The sequence below is a fragment of the Stenella coeruleoalba genome (assembly GCF_951394435.1).
Source record: "Stenella coeruleoalba genome assembly, chromosome: 4".
Taxonomy (NCBI): Eukaryota; Metazoa; Chordata; class Mammalia; order Artiodactyla; family Delphinidae; genus Stenella; species Stenella coeruleoalba.
The window spans coordinates 38,458,650-38,475,084 of record NC_137149.1 but is presented as its reverse complement, the minus strand read 5'-3'; the positions used below and the strand labels follow the sequence as shown (position 1 = coordinate 38,475,084).

At 40.2% G+C, this 16,435-nt stretch overlaps 1 protein-coding gene across 1 annotated transcript; it reads left to right on the top strand.

Annotated features, from left to right (window-relative positions):
* Nucleotides 1–1,793: 1,793 nt before the first annotated feature.
* On the top strand, nucleotides 1,794–2,915 carry LOC307185907 (heterogeneous nuclear ribonucleoprotein A1-like; the record flags this gene model as incomplete). Its single annotated transcript, XM_079920464.1, is given in 2 exon segments — nucleotides 1,794–2,411; nucleotides 2,415–2,915. Coding segments are annotated over 2 exon segments (1,119 nt in total).
* Between the last annotated feature and the right edge of the window lie 13,520 nt (nucleotides 2,916–16,435).

Below are 16,435 nucleotides of genomic sequence, written 5' to 3'. Positions count from 1 at the left end.
TACAATGGAGAAAGGACAGCCTCTTCAATAAGTGGTGCTGGGTAAACTGGACAGGTACATGTAAAAGCATGAGATTAGAACACTCCCTAACACCATACACAAAAATAAGCTCAAAATGGATTAAAGACCTAAATGTAAGGCCAGAAACTATCAAACTCTTAGAGGAAAACATAGGCAGAACACTCTATGACATAAATCACAGCAAGATCCTTTTTGACCCACCTCCTAGAGAAATGGAAATAAAAACAAAAATAAACTAATGGGACCTAATGAAACTTCAAAGCTTTTGCACAGCAAAGGAAACCATAAATAAGACCAAACGACAACCCTCAGAATGGGAGAAAATATTTGCAAATGAAGCAACTGACAAAGGATTAATCTCCAAAATTTACAAGCAGCTCATGCAGCTCAATAACAAAAAAACAAACAACCCAATCCAAAAATGGGCCAAAGACCTAAATAGACATTTCTCCAAAGAAGATATACAGATTGACAATAGACACATGAAAGAATGGTCAACGTCATTAATCATTAGAGAAATGCAAATCAAAACTACAATGAGATACCATCTCACACCAGTCAGAATGGCCATCATGAAAAAATCTAGAAACAATAAACGCTGGAGAGGGTGTGGAGAAAAGGGAACACTCTTGCACTGCTGGTTGGAATGTGAATTGGTACAGCCACTATGGAGAACAGTATGGAGGTTCCTTAAAAAACTACAAATGGAACTACCATATGACCCAGCAATCCCACTACTGGGCATATACCCTGAGAAAACCATAATTCAAAGAGTCATGTACCAAAATGTTCATTGCAGCTCAATTTACAATAGCCAGGAGATGGAAGCAACCTAAGTGTCCATCATCGGATGAATGGATACAGAAGATGTGACACATATATACAATGGACTATTACTCAGCCCTAAAAAGAAATGAAATTGAATTATCTGTAGTGAGGTGGATGGACCTAGAGTCTGTCATACAGAGTGAAGTAAGTCAGAAAGAGAAAGACAAATACCATATACTAACACATATATATGGAGTCTAAGAAAAAAAAATGTCATGAAGAACCTAGGGGTAAGACGGGAATAAAGATACAGACCTACTAGAGAATGGACTTGAGGATATGGGGAGGGGGAAGGGTAATCTGTGACAAAGTGAGAGAATGACATGGATATATATACACTACCAAACATAAAATAGATAGCTAGCAGGAAGCAGCCGCATAGCACAGGGAGATCAGCTCAGTGCTTTGTGACCACATAGAGGGGTGGGATAGGGAGTGTGGGAGGGAGGGAGATGCAAGAGGGATGAGATATGGGAACATATGTATATGTATAACTGATTCACTTTGTTATAAAGCAGAAACTAACACACCATTGTAAAGCAATTATACTCCAATAAAGATGTTAAAAAAATAAAAAATAAAAGGCAGCCTACAGCTGTATTAAAAAAAAAACTCCAACTAAAATAATACTGTCTAAATGACTTGAAACTATTGATCGTATCTATAGTTCTATATAAAATAATGGACATGCACAATGCACATATGGGATAAAATTGCCATAAGTCCTATTGGACAACCTAGAATTGACTTTCAGTCCTCGCCAAGCATTCTACTAGACTAAGCCCCTAAAAGGAAAGAAAGAACTGGGGCTTTTAAGACCTGGCATCAAGGGACATGATGGATCCAGGGCAGCAATGTTACTTCTTAAAGGAATAGTGTTCTGCTTTCTGCCTGTGGATGCCACCAAGTAAACATCGTTAAAGTCTCCCCCGTCTACCGCTGTCATGTCTAAGTCAGAGTCTCCCAAAGAGTCCCAACAGCTGTGGAAGCTCTTCATCAGAGTTTTCGGCTTTGGAACAACAAGTGAGAGTCTGAGGAGCCATTTTGAGCAAAGGGGAATGCTCATAGACCATGTGGTAATGAGGGATTCAAACACCAAGCACTCCAGAGGCTTTGGGTTTGTCACATATGCCATTGTGAAGGAGGTAGACGCAACCATGAATGCAAGGCCACACAAGGTGGATGGAAGAGTTGTGGAACCAAAGAGGGCCATCTCAAGAGAAGATTCTCAAAGACCTTGTGCCCACTTAACAGTGAAAAAGATTTTTGCTGGTGGCATTAAAGAAGACACTGAAGAACAACACCTAAGAGATTATTTTGAACATTTGGGAAAAATTGAAGTGATTGAAATCATGACAGACCAAGGCAGTGGCAAAAAGAGAAGATTTGCTTTCATAACTTTTGATGACCATGAATCTATAGACAAGATTGTCATTCAGAAATACCGCACAGTGAATGGCCATAACTGTGAAGTAAGGAAAGCCCTTTCAAAGCAAGAGATGGCTAGTGCTTCATCTAGCCAAAGAGGTCGAAGTGGTTCTGGAAACTTTGGTGGTGTTCACTGAGGTGATTTTGGTGGGAATGACAACTTTGGTTGTGAAGGAGACTTCGGTGGTCAAGGTGGCTTTGGTGGCAGCTGTGATGAAGGTGGATATGGTGGCAGTGGGGATGGCTATAATGGATTTGGTAATGATGGTGGTTATAGAGGAGGTGGCCCTGGTTACTCTGCAGGAAACAGAGGCTATGGAAGTGATGGACAGGGTTATGGAAACCAGGGCAGTGGCTATGGAAGGAGCAGAGGCTATGACAGCTATAACAATGGAGGAGGCAGAGACAGCTTTGGTAGTGGTAGTGGAAGTAATTTTGGAGGTGTCAGAAGCTACAATGATTTTGGCAATTACAACAATCAATCTTCAAATTTTGGACCCATGAAAGGAGGAAACTTTGGAAGCAGAGGTTCTGGCCCCTATGGTGGTGGAGGCCAATACTTTGCCAAACCACAAAACCAAGGCGGCTATTGCAGTTCCAGCAGCAGCAGCAGCTATGGGAGTGGCAGAAGGTTTTAATTACTGCCAGGAAACAAAGTTTAGCAGGAGAGGAGAGCCAAGAAGTGACAAGGAAGCCACAGGTTGCAACAGATTTGTGAACTCAGCCAAGCACAGTGGTGGCAGGGCCTAGCTGATACAAGGAAGACATGCTTTAGACAATACTCATGTGTATGGGTAAAGAAACCTCAAGGACTGTATTTGTGACTAATTGTATAACAGGTTATTTTAGTTTCTGTTCTGGGGAAAGTGTACAGCATTCCAACACAGGGTTTTAGTGTAGTTTTTTTTTTGTTTTTTTCTGTTTTTTTGCATCCATGCTGTTGATTGCTAAATGTAATAGTCTGATCATGATGCTGAATAAATATCTTAAAAAAAAAAACAAACTTGTGGAAATCCAGATATACCTGATCCCCTGTCTTAAATTCCCTTTTTTCTCCCTTCACCACATTCACTCATACTTGTCTGACGATGCTGAGTTCAGATGTCACCTTCCTTTTCCACCCCTACATCCTCAGCATGGGAGGGGTGCCCTTTACCTACACTCTCACACACACACACCTACGCTCAACCCCATCTTCACACATGTCACATTGAGCTGTGACTGTTGACTTGCTTGCCTTTTCCACCCGATGTCAGACCATCCAGTTTATTCATTTTTGCATCCCTAATGCAAGGCTTTGGTATAAAAAGGAGAGATGCATTGAGGTAATGACCAACCCTACAAGGACCACAGTGTCTGCCAACTGTGTGAGGAAGACCTCCATCAACGTCATCCAGGTTAAATGAAGGACATCTTGAGCCATGATACCACTATGCTAAGCCTGGCACCATACCTGACAAGTGGTAGGTTTTAAATCAAGTTTTCTTGACTACATGAACAAATATTTGAACAAACAGATGAATGAACGAACAGCTGAACAAAGGGATGAATGAATGGTTTTCACTGAATCTCTGGCTTTACCATGAAGCCTGTCAAAAAAGGAGATAAGACGTTACTTTAGATAAAGCACCAGTTGGAAAACACTGGCATAGATTAGTAAAAATCGATGAATCCAAGTCCCTCAGAATAACATAAATAAGATGAAAAAAAGAGAGAAAAATGTATATGCTTGGGGAAGGTAGTTTCTATGTAATGCCAAATGTATGCATGAAAATGCCTTTTCCATCCCCTAAAGAAGACCATTTTGGTATTTGAACTTCTCTTTACAGAGAGATCAGTGACCCCTGTATTGGTGTGTTATATGAACATTGCAGTTAATATATGGAATTTGTGCTGAGCATTGACAGGGCTTCAAGATAACATGTGTATGGGGGAGGTGGGCAATTTGGTTCATGCTACATAAAAAATAATAATAAAAATAAAGGAAACAATGAGGATTTTGAGTCCCATCTCAAAAAGCTTGCAGGTACATTTACGATTGACACCCATATGACACTGATGGGGTACATCACTCCAATTATATGATAAAAGTCTTTATTCTTCTCAAAGCAATTAAGAAAAAATGTCACAATAAACAAATGCTTCAGTGGGCTAAAACTCTCTCTATTTGAACCACTTTTTCTTTTTTAAAAACTCAGAATTCACTCATCAGATCTAGAAAAAAAATCCATCTATAAAATTGGCAAACATCTTGGAAATGCACCTCCCTTCTGAAACCTGTTTGCTGAAAGGAGAACAAGGGAACATAATTGTCTGGCTAAAAAATCCCCTTAACAAAGATGATTGGAAAGTTTTTCTGTATTTCCTAAACCATTTCTCCTCCAGTTGGGTTTTGGCCAACCTTGGATCTATAAAAGCTGACTGTTGGCTTTTTAATCATTTTATGACTCAGGGTTGCAGTAAACATATTTTTTGCGTGCAGTCTTTATATTTGTTCATTTATTCATTGACTCAGAAAATGTTGTTTTCCGATTTTTCTATGTTCCAGTCACTGTGCTGGACACTTAAGAGGCTATGGTGAGCAAAACTGATGTTTTTCTAGCCATAATGAATCTTATAGTGGGGGAAAGGGGATGGTGATATAAAATATAATCACACAATTGACTAATGAATAACCATCATGACAGGCTGCAGAGTTCAGCATCAAAGTATAACAAGGGGTCTTAGCTAATTGGCCAGCCTGGGTTCACTCCTCTGAGAGGTTATATATTTGTTGGGATCTAAAGCATTAATAGTTTCAATAGGCAACAAAGTGTTGAGAGAGTGTTACAGGTGGGGGCGGGGGGCGCGTGTGTGAATGCCCCTGGAGAAGAAGTTTTATCATATTCTTTCATCTGTGTCTACATGCACCAAATAGTTTTTGAGCACCAACTACTTTCCCAGCTCAGTTCTGTTTCAGCCTTCAGGGGCCATAAACCAATGGGGGAGAGAGGGGCTGGGATCTGTCTCAGGCCTAAGGAGCATCACAGTCTAGCAGAGGAGACCAATAAACAGGGCAGAGTTCCAGTCTCAGGGACATGATTTCTATCCTTTTGGAACTTAAGGGGCAGTGCTGGCTGTAAACAGAGACTAGAAAAGTCGAGAAGCTTAATAGGATCCTGTCTCTGAACTTGGTGACACAGTGCCAGCCAGTTCCCACTTGCCAGAGGTGTCAGCCCCATAGTACCCCTGTTTTATGGAGGGGCTGCTTGGGGTTCTCACTGAGCAGACTCTTAGGTCTACCTCTAATATGTTCCCGTGAAGCAACTTAGTTAAGGTCCCAGCTGCATATACGCAAGGTGTCCCGAAGCAGAGAATGAGTCTATCCCAGCTTGACTGGCCCTCGTTTATGTGCAAAGAAACCCCAAGGATCTGGAATAACAAAAGTCTCTGCTAAGAGACTCTTAAGTATCAAAGTGGTCTCCTGCTGCAGTGAGACTGTTACCTCCTTGACTATTCCTTAGATTTATTTTTTAAATTTTGTTTAATTATTATTATTTTTTTGTCCACGCCACACAGCATGGTTGGATCTTAGGTCCCCGACCAGGGAGTGAGCCTGTGTCCCCTGCAGCGGAAGTGCGGAGTCTCAACCACTGGACTGCCAGGGAAGTCCCTAGATTATACTTGAGGCATTAAATCTTGGAAAAACACCAACTTTCAAGTTCATCAACTCTTCAAGTTCTTCCTCTTATCCATTGATATGTTCAAAAAATTAGAGTAAGAATCTCACCCCTTTTTTCAGTAAGGTCTTGGAACAAAAATCACTGTATGCTTGATTTGGGGTATGTGGCAGGGATTAATGCCGGTCATTCCTACAAGCCAGGCTCTGCTGCTACAGGGCTCTGCTGCAATGGCCCACACTGCAGACTTCCCTTGTGGGTGCATGCCTTACACCAGTGTGGCTACTCTCTCCTACTTTGTTGCCCTGAGTCCTTTGGGCCTGTGTCTGAACACATAGGCGGCAAGAGGAGTGTCAAGATTGCAATTAAGTCAAGTGATAAAACTAGCTGTCACTTACTAAGAGCTACTCTGTGCTAGTGTTCTTGTATTAACTCATTAAGTTTTCAGAATGATGCAATAAGGTAGTTATAATTATTCCCATTTTAGAGATAAGAAAACCGAGGCAAAAGGAGGTTAAGTAACTTGCCAAAGTCACACAGAAAAAAGTAAGTGAGTTAGAAATTAAACCAGGTGGTCTGACTCCAGAGTGTGCATGGTCCCTACCATGCTGCCTGGCAGAACACTGGCCAGCACTTATGACAAAGCCTGAGGCTCTGGTTTACATGAGGTTGGGTTGCAGACTTAATGAGGGTTTGAGCTGGGGCTTTTTTGTTGGCAAGGAACAAAGACTCACTCCAGTTGGTTTAAGGAAGTAGAGGTTGGATAGTTTAAGAATGAAATGAGTTGGCGGAAAAGACAGAATCTCACGGACATCATGAAAAGTTGTTTTTGATCTCACCACACTGACACTGCAGGTGGACTCTGTGTAGGGCTGCACGGTGGCTCCATGCACCTTGGCAGGGAAAGTTATAGATTGGTGCTTACTGCTTAGGTCGCCTAGTCTAACTCACATTTTCTGAGTGTCTACTACCCTCTTGCCTCTTAGCATCATGCCTTGTGCTCTCTGTTCTGTACCCATCACTTCTTATTCACAGTTCCTGATCCCTGCCAACCTGGGGTACACATAGCAGCAGCCAGAAGCTGCGGATGTCCCACCCACACTCCCTGGCCCACACTGTGCTCACCTGCAGTTCAAGTGGACAGGTTCTCTTGAAGGCTGACAGCATCCTTCCTCAAGCACCTGCATCTCTCTGCTTGTTCACCTGAGGCTTTCTCCAGGTGGGCGATCATTGAGCCCACCTGCAGAGCACCCTACAGTGGCGCCCCTATCCAACAAGGGTTGGGAGTTTAGAGATAAGTACCCTAGCTCCTCACAGGTGGATCCATTACTACCAACTCAGAGGGTACCCAGGAGGGGGTGGACAGGTGGGAGTGCTTCAGGAAAAGACAGTATAGATTCAGAAGGAAATAGAAAGGAAACTAAAGTTAGTTATGCACTTATCTTGGGTCAGGAGTTTTAGCGGGCAGGTTGACGTTTTTATACACATTTATGCAGATTAAGAAACAAAGGTGCAGGGCTGGTGCCTAAGGACCCCACAGCCACTATGCAGGGAACTTAAATATAGTTCACTACAGTCATTTTTTCCTCCTGTGGTATCAGGCACCAAGGGACAGATAAAGTCAACATGTCAAGGACTCAATAGTTACAGATATTGAACAGATTGAAATGAATACCTTCAAATGAAAACGCTCAGGTGAGTGAGGAGACCCGCAGGGGCCTGTTTCACAAAACTGACAAATGTCATGTGCCTCCTTTACTACGTTCTCTCAGAGAAAGCAGCCCAAATCTCCTCGTCACAGAACCAGCACTGTCCTACCCTAGATCTGTCAGTAAATGTCAATTTGGTGCCAAGAAAATAATGTGACACTAACAATTTTTGCTTGACAAGCATTCATGACTTTCAGGAAAGAACAAAAAAATTCTTACTATTCACCTAGAGTCTGTACCTTTAAACTTTGAATAAAATAGCTACAAAAATGAGGCAAAAGCCTGGGGTGGGGAGGACAAAGGAAATTAAGAGAAAAACAAGAATACCTACTTTCTGTATGCATGGATATGATTAGGTCAATTAAGTTGGATTTTTTTCCCTTTATTAGTGTTGGTGTCTGGAACACAAGGGGAGTGGCTCAGATCAAACCAGGGAAAAGTAAGACCCGCGCTGTGAATAACCCATTAGCAGCAAGACTGAGCTATGGAGCTGAGAGGAGCAATATTTAAACAATCCTCTAAAGTCTGAAAACTCCTGCACCCACATTTGATTGTGTTACAAGCATATTCTGACCTCTCTGGTATGACAAATACAGGTACTCACACACACACATAGAGATACACATTTCCAGATGCACATTGAACACAAACACAAGTTTGAATCTCAATAAAACCCACCATCATGGGCAAAATACCTGCTCTGTGTAAGGTCCTTTGGTTATTTTGTTTGTTTGTTTTTTATTCATTTATTCTGACAGCAAACCTGTGAAGCAGGGGGGGGTGGATTTTGTTCCCATTACATAAATGAGGAGACTATGATTTATACAGTAAGTAACTTCACTGTGGTTACCCAGGGAAGAGGTAGCAGAGCTGATATTTCCAACTAGGCACACTGACCCCAAATCCAGTTCTCTGCAGCCCACCACATGGCTCCCAGGGGATGTGCTCAAAGGGCGATTGCCAACCATGTTCATTCATCTATTCAACCACTGTTGATGGCACATTTAGTATGCGTCTGCCAGAGATCATGGCTTTGGAAACAGGCACAGTCCTTCTCTGTATTCATTTGTGTTATACCCTTTCGATCCAGAGATTTTAGAAAAAACTGCACATTTGGGGATTTATAATCCAGAGGTAATATAAAGAGTGATGAGTATTGAGAAAACAATCACACTGAGCTCTGGCCAACAGTGGGGCTGGTGAAGACTCCATGAGGTGGTCATAATGGCAGATAACTGAAGGATGAGAGTTAAGCTGAGCAAGTGGTAAAGCTCCAGGTGGAGGAGACAATTATACAAAGTCCTAGGGATTGCAATGTAAAGGGCATTATAAACCATGTTAAGGAGCCCGGAAGACATTATAGGAACAGTGGGTATACATGCCGAGGATGGAAAGTCAAGAAGTGTCATCATCACGTGGAAAATTCTAGAACTTCACTGCTGCCTGACGTTAGCCATTTGCTGAGAGCTTCCCAGAAGTATCCTGCTTGAAGTTAGGGTTTAGAATGTTGGGGTTTGCCAATCTCAAGGAGCCCCCATGTAATGACATGGTCATTTTGAAAAGTATTACTATGACAAGGCAGTTTTGTTTTGGAAAGTGATAGAGTATTGAAAAGAGGGAGTTGGTTGCACAGAATATGTGATTCCAGCACAGAAGATGCCCTGACTGACTCAAGTGACTAGTGTTATAAGCAGGTTTATGTCAATAACAACTGCTGCCATTGAGTAAAAACCCTGTGTGCGAAGTCAGATAATATACTCTAAATACTATAGATGCTATATACTCTACACTGTAGTCTATCCATGATTCCTCACAGCAACCCTCTTGGAAAAGTACAATTATTCCTGTTTCAGAGATGAAGATAATACTGAGGCTTAGAAAAGTAACTTTTTCAAGGTCACACAGGTGAAGTCTGAAATAAAAATTAAATTCCCATCTGTCTGACTCCAAATGCCACACTTCTGCTGGTGGAAAGAGGATATCATTAATTAATAACATTTTCCTTTACTGCCTTCCAAGCAAGCTGCCACAGCTCTCAGTTCAATGTCCCAAAGAGACTCTCCAACCTGGCTGTGGAAAATATTGGCCACACACTTTCTCCAAACAAATAAATGCTTCAACATGGTGGATTCCTCCTCTGGTGCTTGAGTGTGACTCCGTTCCCAGAGTTTCGTCTCTCTTGTGGGGGTAACAGAATCGAACATCTGTTCCTGAAAGTGGGCAGTAAGATCTGTGGCATCACCCAAGCCTGGGCAAAACCTGGGGCTTGACTAAAATCAGGCAGCCAGACCAAACTTGCCATTGGAAAAGTTCAGACAGCCAGTGTCACCAAGGTTCCTTTGGACCAACTATCACCAGCCCATATGTTAGGTTCCAGGGATGTGAAAATGAACCAGCCCTAGGCACTGCTCTGGAAGATCTTATAATCCAGTTGGAGAGACAAGTACATACATAAATATGGACAAAGTTGAGTGCTTTGCCGGAATTCTAATCAATGTGCCCTGGAAGCCCAGAGAAGGGGCTTGGAACTCATGTTGGAGAGGGTGGAGAAGATCATGGCTGAGCTGAGGCTTGGGAAATGAGGAGGAATTTCCCATCTGGAAAAGAATGGCAGGAAGGAGCTCCAGGGAGGTGGAATGGCATGAGCAAAGTCATGATGTAACAATGTCAATGTTTTCACTGTTGAAAGGGAGAGTTAGGCTATCGTAAGAGATGAGGCAAGCCGGGCTATCAGGGCAAATATTGGACAGACATATGTGCTAGGATCAGAAGCTTGTTTTTTTGATTTTATACTAAATATGACAAAGGGAAGAAAAAACTTTGCAAAAGGCATATACATCAAGTGTCCATTTAACCTAAGAAAATTTCACTTGATAATCTTCCTCAAGTTTCTTTTATTTTATTTTGTTTCACGTTGTGTGCATTCTTAGCTTTCTTCTTTTCTTCCCTCTTTAGCATATATTTTATTCTCTACAAGGCTGTAAGTTCTTTGAGGGAAGAATGTGTGTATCTTGCTCATCTTTGTTTTATTACAACACTCGGCAGAGTGCTTGGCATGTAACGAAGTACTTCATAAAAAGCTGAAAGAATTGAAATGAAGGGTGAATTTCATTAAACCCAGGTTAGAGGTTTTAGAAATGCTCTTTTCCTTAATTTTCACTACACCACATGACTTATGTATGATTATTTTCCTCTCTTTACACGTAAATAAATTAGAGGTCAAGGATGACAAGTAACAACCCCAGGGCCACAAAGGCTGTGTGCATTTACTAATGTATAGAAATGTCAGGACTTAGCCTGGGTGTGTGTCATGACAATGACCATGTTTTTAAGCATTTTGCTATATATGTGACCTCAGGTAGGAAATCCTGGGCTCAATATTATCCTGTACACACTCATTGGCAACCTCACTGAAGTGAGAAATCAGCCACAAATGGGTCTTTGAAGGCAAAATAAATCAAAATAAAGCATGCACAGCTGCCTATGCACTTCTCTAAGGAGAATCTCTCGGAACCATTCTCTTTGGCTGTGGAGATAGACAGACAACGTTAGGTAAAAAGATGCCTGAGGTTTGACTACTGATGTAGCTACTTCATCATTGCATGTCAAATTAAATAAATATAATTAGATTTGCACCAATAAACTGTCAGGGCTTTTTGTTCCAGAGAAATCTGTGCTCAATGCATTTGGTAGTTTGAACGCTTACAACATGTCTGTGCTATGCTGGTTGTTGTGCCTCATTCAATTCACTTAATAAATTTGTGTGTCAACTTCATTTGCGCCCAGCCCTGAGCAAGTGTGATCATACAGAAATCAATAAGACAAAGAACAGGAGTACATATGGAACCCTGGGTAAGGGTTTGTGGATTTTGCTTATCTTTTTAAGAAACAAACTCTTAGTTTTGTTGATTATTTAAATTGTTTTTCTCTTTTCTGTTTCACTTATTTCTGCTTTAATCTTCATTATTTCCTCTCTTCTGCTATTTTTGGGCTTAGTTTGGTCCTCTTTTTCTGGTTCCTTGAGATGTCAAGTTAGGTTGTTTATTTACGATCTTTCTTGTTTTTAACTGTAGGTGTTCATCACTATAAACTATAAACTTCCCTCTTAATACTTCTTTTCCTGAATCCCGTACGCTTTAGAATGTTGTGTTTTCATTTTCATTCAACTTGAGATATTTCTTAAATTCCCTTTTAAAAATTTTCCTCTTGACCTCTTTGGTCAAGAATATGTTGTGTAGTTAACACATATTTATGAATTTTCTTATTTTCTTACTGTTATTGATTTTTAGTTTCATTTGATTATTGTCAAAAAGATACTTGGTATAATTCTGATCTTTTAAAATTTGTTAAGACTTATTTTGTGGCCTAATATGTGGTCTATCCTGTAGAACATTTCATGTGTTCTTGAGAAGAATGTGTAGAGGCACATCTCATTTTATTGTTTTTGCAGGCATTGTGTTTTTTACAAATTGAGTGTTTGTGGCAACTCTTCATCAAGCAGGTCTATTGGTAGGATTTTTCTAACAGTATTTGCTTACCTAGAGTCTCTATGTCCCTTTTTGATAACTTTTACAATATTTCAGACTCTTTCATTATTATTATATTTGTTACTGTGATCTGTGGTTAGTAATCTTTGATGTTATTATTGTAATTTTGGGGGATGCCAAGAAATGCACCTATATTAGACAGTGAGCTTGATAAATGTTGTGCGTGTTCTGACTGCTCACCAACTGGCTGTTTCCCTGTCTCTCTCCCTCTTGTTGGGTCTCCCTATTCCCTGAGACACAACAATATTGAAAGTAGGCCAATTAGTAACCCGATAATGGCCTTGAAGTGTTCAAGTGAAAGGAAGAGTCAATTGATGCTGCAACTTTTATTGTTGTCTTAGTTTAGGAAATTGCCACAGTCTCCCTAACCTATAGTACCAACACCCTGATCAGTCAGCACCCATCAACACTGAGGCAAGGCCCTCCACCAGGAAAAATATTATGACTTGCTGAAATGATGGTTAGCACTTTTTAGCAATAAAGTATTTTTTAATTAAGCTACACATGTGTTTTTAGACATAATGTTAATGCACACTCAATTGACTACAATATAGTGTAAAAATATTGTTTGTATGCTTTGGGAAACAAAAAAATTCCTGTGACTCCCTTTATTGCAATATTTGCTTTATTGTGGTGGTCTGGAACCAAACCTGCAATATCTCTGAGGTGTGCTGGTATTCTGCTGTTGGGTGGAAATTTCCCAACAGTATATGTTTATTAGGTTCATTTGATATAGCTCATTGTTCAAATTCACTCTCTATTTTCTCTCTTGGTGTTCTATGCATTTTTGAAAGCAAATTATTTAAGTCTCTTATTGTTATTGTATTGCTGTTACTTTCTACCTTCATATGTGTTAATATCTACTTTATATACTTAGGTGCTCTAATGTTGGGTGCACATTAATTTCAAATTTTTACATCTTCCTGTTGACTTGAACTTTTTCATTATGTAATAACTTTCTTTGTAGCACTATAAATGGCCACTATAATTACGAAATGCAAAGACCTTAAGTGAAGAATGAGGGGATGTTTCACAGAGAAGGTAGCAAGTAAACTAGGATTGTGGAATGAGTAGGAGTTTGCTAGATTGGCATTAAAAGAAAAATCCAGGTTTGCCTTGTTTTGTTGAACACTTGGATTTTAAATTCCACCTATGGGATCTGTCAACCCATTAATTAGTTTTAATATCTGAGGATAGCTAAAGTCCAACAAGCTTCTGAACATTAGAACTGCAGCTTTCTTTGTGAGGATAATGTAGGGTGTGTAAGGGATGTTTGCTGTTTGTATGTGTGTGTGCATATATTGGGGGGTCATTCAGAGTTTACTCTTTTCTTGTGATAAAAGGACCTTGATTTTGTTAGGGGTTCCAATCTCCTGTCACCCTTCATTGAAATGTTTTAGGTAAATCTAACACTGTACCCAAGCCAGGGAATCAGGTGTAGCCTATCAGGCAACCCAGTTTCTCCTATCACAGTGATTAGTTTAAGGATGAGCAAGTCATCCCCTCAGAGTCAATGGTATTCACTGAGATTTGTGCTGAAGCTCCTAGGAAATAGGCTTTTGTTCTGATTCTATAGATGTGAAACCTGAGAGGGGTTGGGGACTGAAATGGTTGCTTCCATCTGATAGAGACTAAAATCTTACCAATCAAAGGCAGAGCTAGAAGATAGAAGAACTGAATCTTGATGATGTTATTTGATCCTGACTGTAGGAAAATCTGAAGTTTTATCTACCCTACTGGGATCTTCTATTACATTGAGGCAATACACTCTCTTTCCACTTGAAACAGTAAATGCCCTGCCGGGTACTGTGTGTATTTTTGAAGGGTCATTGCTTCACATAGCAAAAATAGATATTTGGTCAACAGGGAACCTTATAGATACACTTTTTGCTTACAAGCTTTCATAGTGATGTGGTGAAATGTCCTCTCTGAGTGAGAGAGGCTTTGGATCTATAGGCTCTTCCAACTATAATATCTCCTGTTAAGATCCCAACTATATCACCAATTACCTGTGACTTTTTTACTTTAAGACAAACTATGCCCTACCCACCACTTAGCCCTCAACCTTTCTGTTTCCACTACAAAGATGTAATTTGTTGCCTATATATTTTGGCTTTTCTCTTATAGATACGCTTTCAAAATGAAAAAGGTAAAGGACAGGCATGAGCTCATTTCAGGAAATAATTTACTTTTTCACATATTACAATTAAATTAAAAGAGGAATATTGGTTTTGTATTTAATCTGACTCTGGGCCTTTCAGGCTGGAGATACATTGCAGTATAACAAAAAGAACTCTGGGGTTAGAAAGTTCCAGATGTAAGCCCAGATATCACCATTAGTGTGTAAAATCTTGAGCTGATCACCTAACCTTTGAGCCTCAGTTTTCTCATCTGACAGTGGGAATGATAGTACCTCCTGAGCAGTACTTTTGAAAGAATACCATCCACACTACATTTTCAGAGTGTCTGCCACTCTCATTTCTCTTCCAGTAGATTCTATTGAGGGCAGCCCTCTGTGTCCCTCTGCAGCTAACCACAATGGATTGAACTGGGGTGGACACCTGTGCCTTACCCAGAAACAGCCAATCTGTAGGCTTCTGCTGATTGAAAGAAGAGTCTGGTCTAGGAAAGAGGATTGGGGAAAATAAGATTCTCTCTCAGAAATTTACTTTGAAAAACTTGGTGAACATGATGAAGGTAGTAGCAAGATCTGAAACTAAAAATCACACTACAGAGAGAGAGACAGGAGACAACTAGAATGATGGTCCATCAGTGTCCCCATTTGTTTTCCTTTAAAAGCAGAGCCTGAGGCAAGGGTTTGGTGCAGGTGGTTTCTTTGGGAGATGATTCCAGAGAGTGTTAGGGAGAGAGAGGGGACAGTGAGACAGGGAAGGGAGAAAGGTAGAAAAAGGAGTGTTAATGAGTGGGTAATTGCTGTGTGAAAGTTATAACTTCTTTGGTGGGTCTTCCCTAAATTTATCAATTAAGTATAACCCCCCATCCATATCACCTTATAATTCTCATACCATAACACTTAGGAAATTGTATTTTAGCTGCTTATTTAAGTAAGATCAGTTGGACCTCATTAAATATTTGCTGAAGGAATAAAGAAAGAAAGAAAGGATTGAGAAAGGAGGATTGAGTATGGAAAGAAAGAAAGGGGCAACTAGAGTGTACCTGGGTGAAGCTTTGGGGACATGACAGAAACAATGCAGAGAAGCTTCAGGAAACTGATGGTTTGTTGAGGAAGAGAGACAAATATTATAAGGACCTGTTATGAAAGGGGAAGTGTGCAGAGTTATGAGAACATAAACCACAGGGATAAGATCCAGTTAGGGACATCAGAGAGTCATGCTAGAGGAAGTGAAGAAAAAACATTCTTTAGAAGCCGTCTATGTCCAGAAGGATGGCTGATTAGATACCCTGAATTACTCTTCAAATGCAAACATCTTGAAAGCTGAATAAGACAGAAAAATATTTTGAAAATGATTTTAATCACTGTCTCAGTTGGCAAGGAAGTAAGGAATTTGCAGAGGTCAAAAGCATAGGTGAAAGTGAAAAATCTGAAAGGTGAGTGAGCACAAAGACAGCTCTTCCTTGTGAGAATCTGCAGAGCCCCAGGGCTGTACTGAAAACATGAAAGCCTTCTACTGAAGCCAGTGGAGGAGTCAGATCTTTGTGGATTTGTCTTTAAAACAATAACAAAACAAAACACAAAAGCCACTTTCTTCTTTTCTTCATACTCTATATTCTTTTTATATCTGAGTTGAAAATGATTTATCGTGGATATTATACATGATTTGGGACTTTTTTATCCTTACGAAATTTTGAGATGGCGAAGTTGACATTCTGCTTTTGGTTCAATCTCACTAGAAGTGAAGAATTCCAAAACAGGGCTTTAAATGAAAGATCCACCACCTACATTGAATTAAATAGGTAAAAATTCAATATACAAATATCTGTATATCTTAAGGTTATTTTGTTTAACGTTATGTAAACTGGTGAACCAAGCTTGGGCAGTGGAAGTGGTCTATCAACGGACAAAACATAAAGTGACATACAATATACAAAGAATTTATAAGAACGATGAAACAAACTAAAGTTCATTTGTTTTTTCGTGTCACCAAATGCCAGCACGTCTACAAGATTAGTGACACAATACTCGTCCTTGAAAAAAAAAAAGATTTTGTTGGTCTAAGTTCTAAAAATTACTATGCTTAGTGCAGGTTTTCAATAACATATG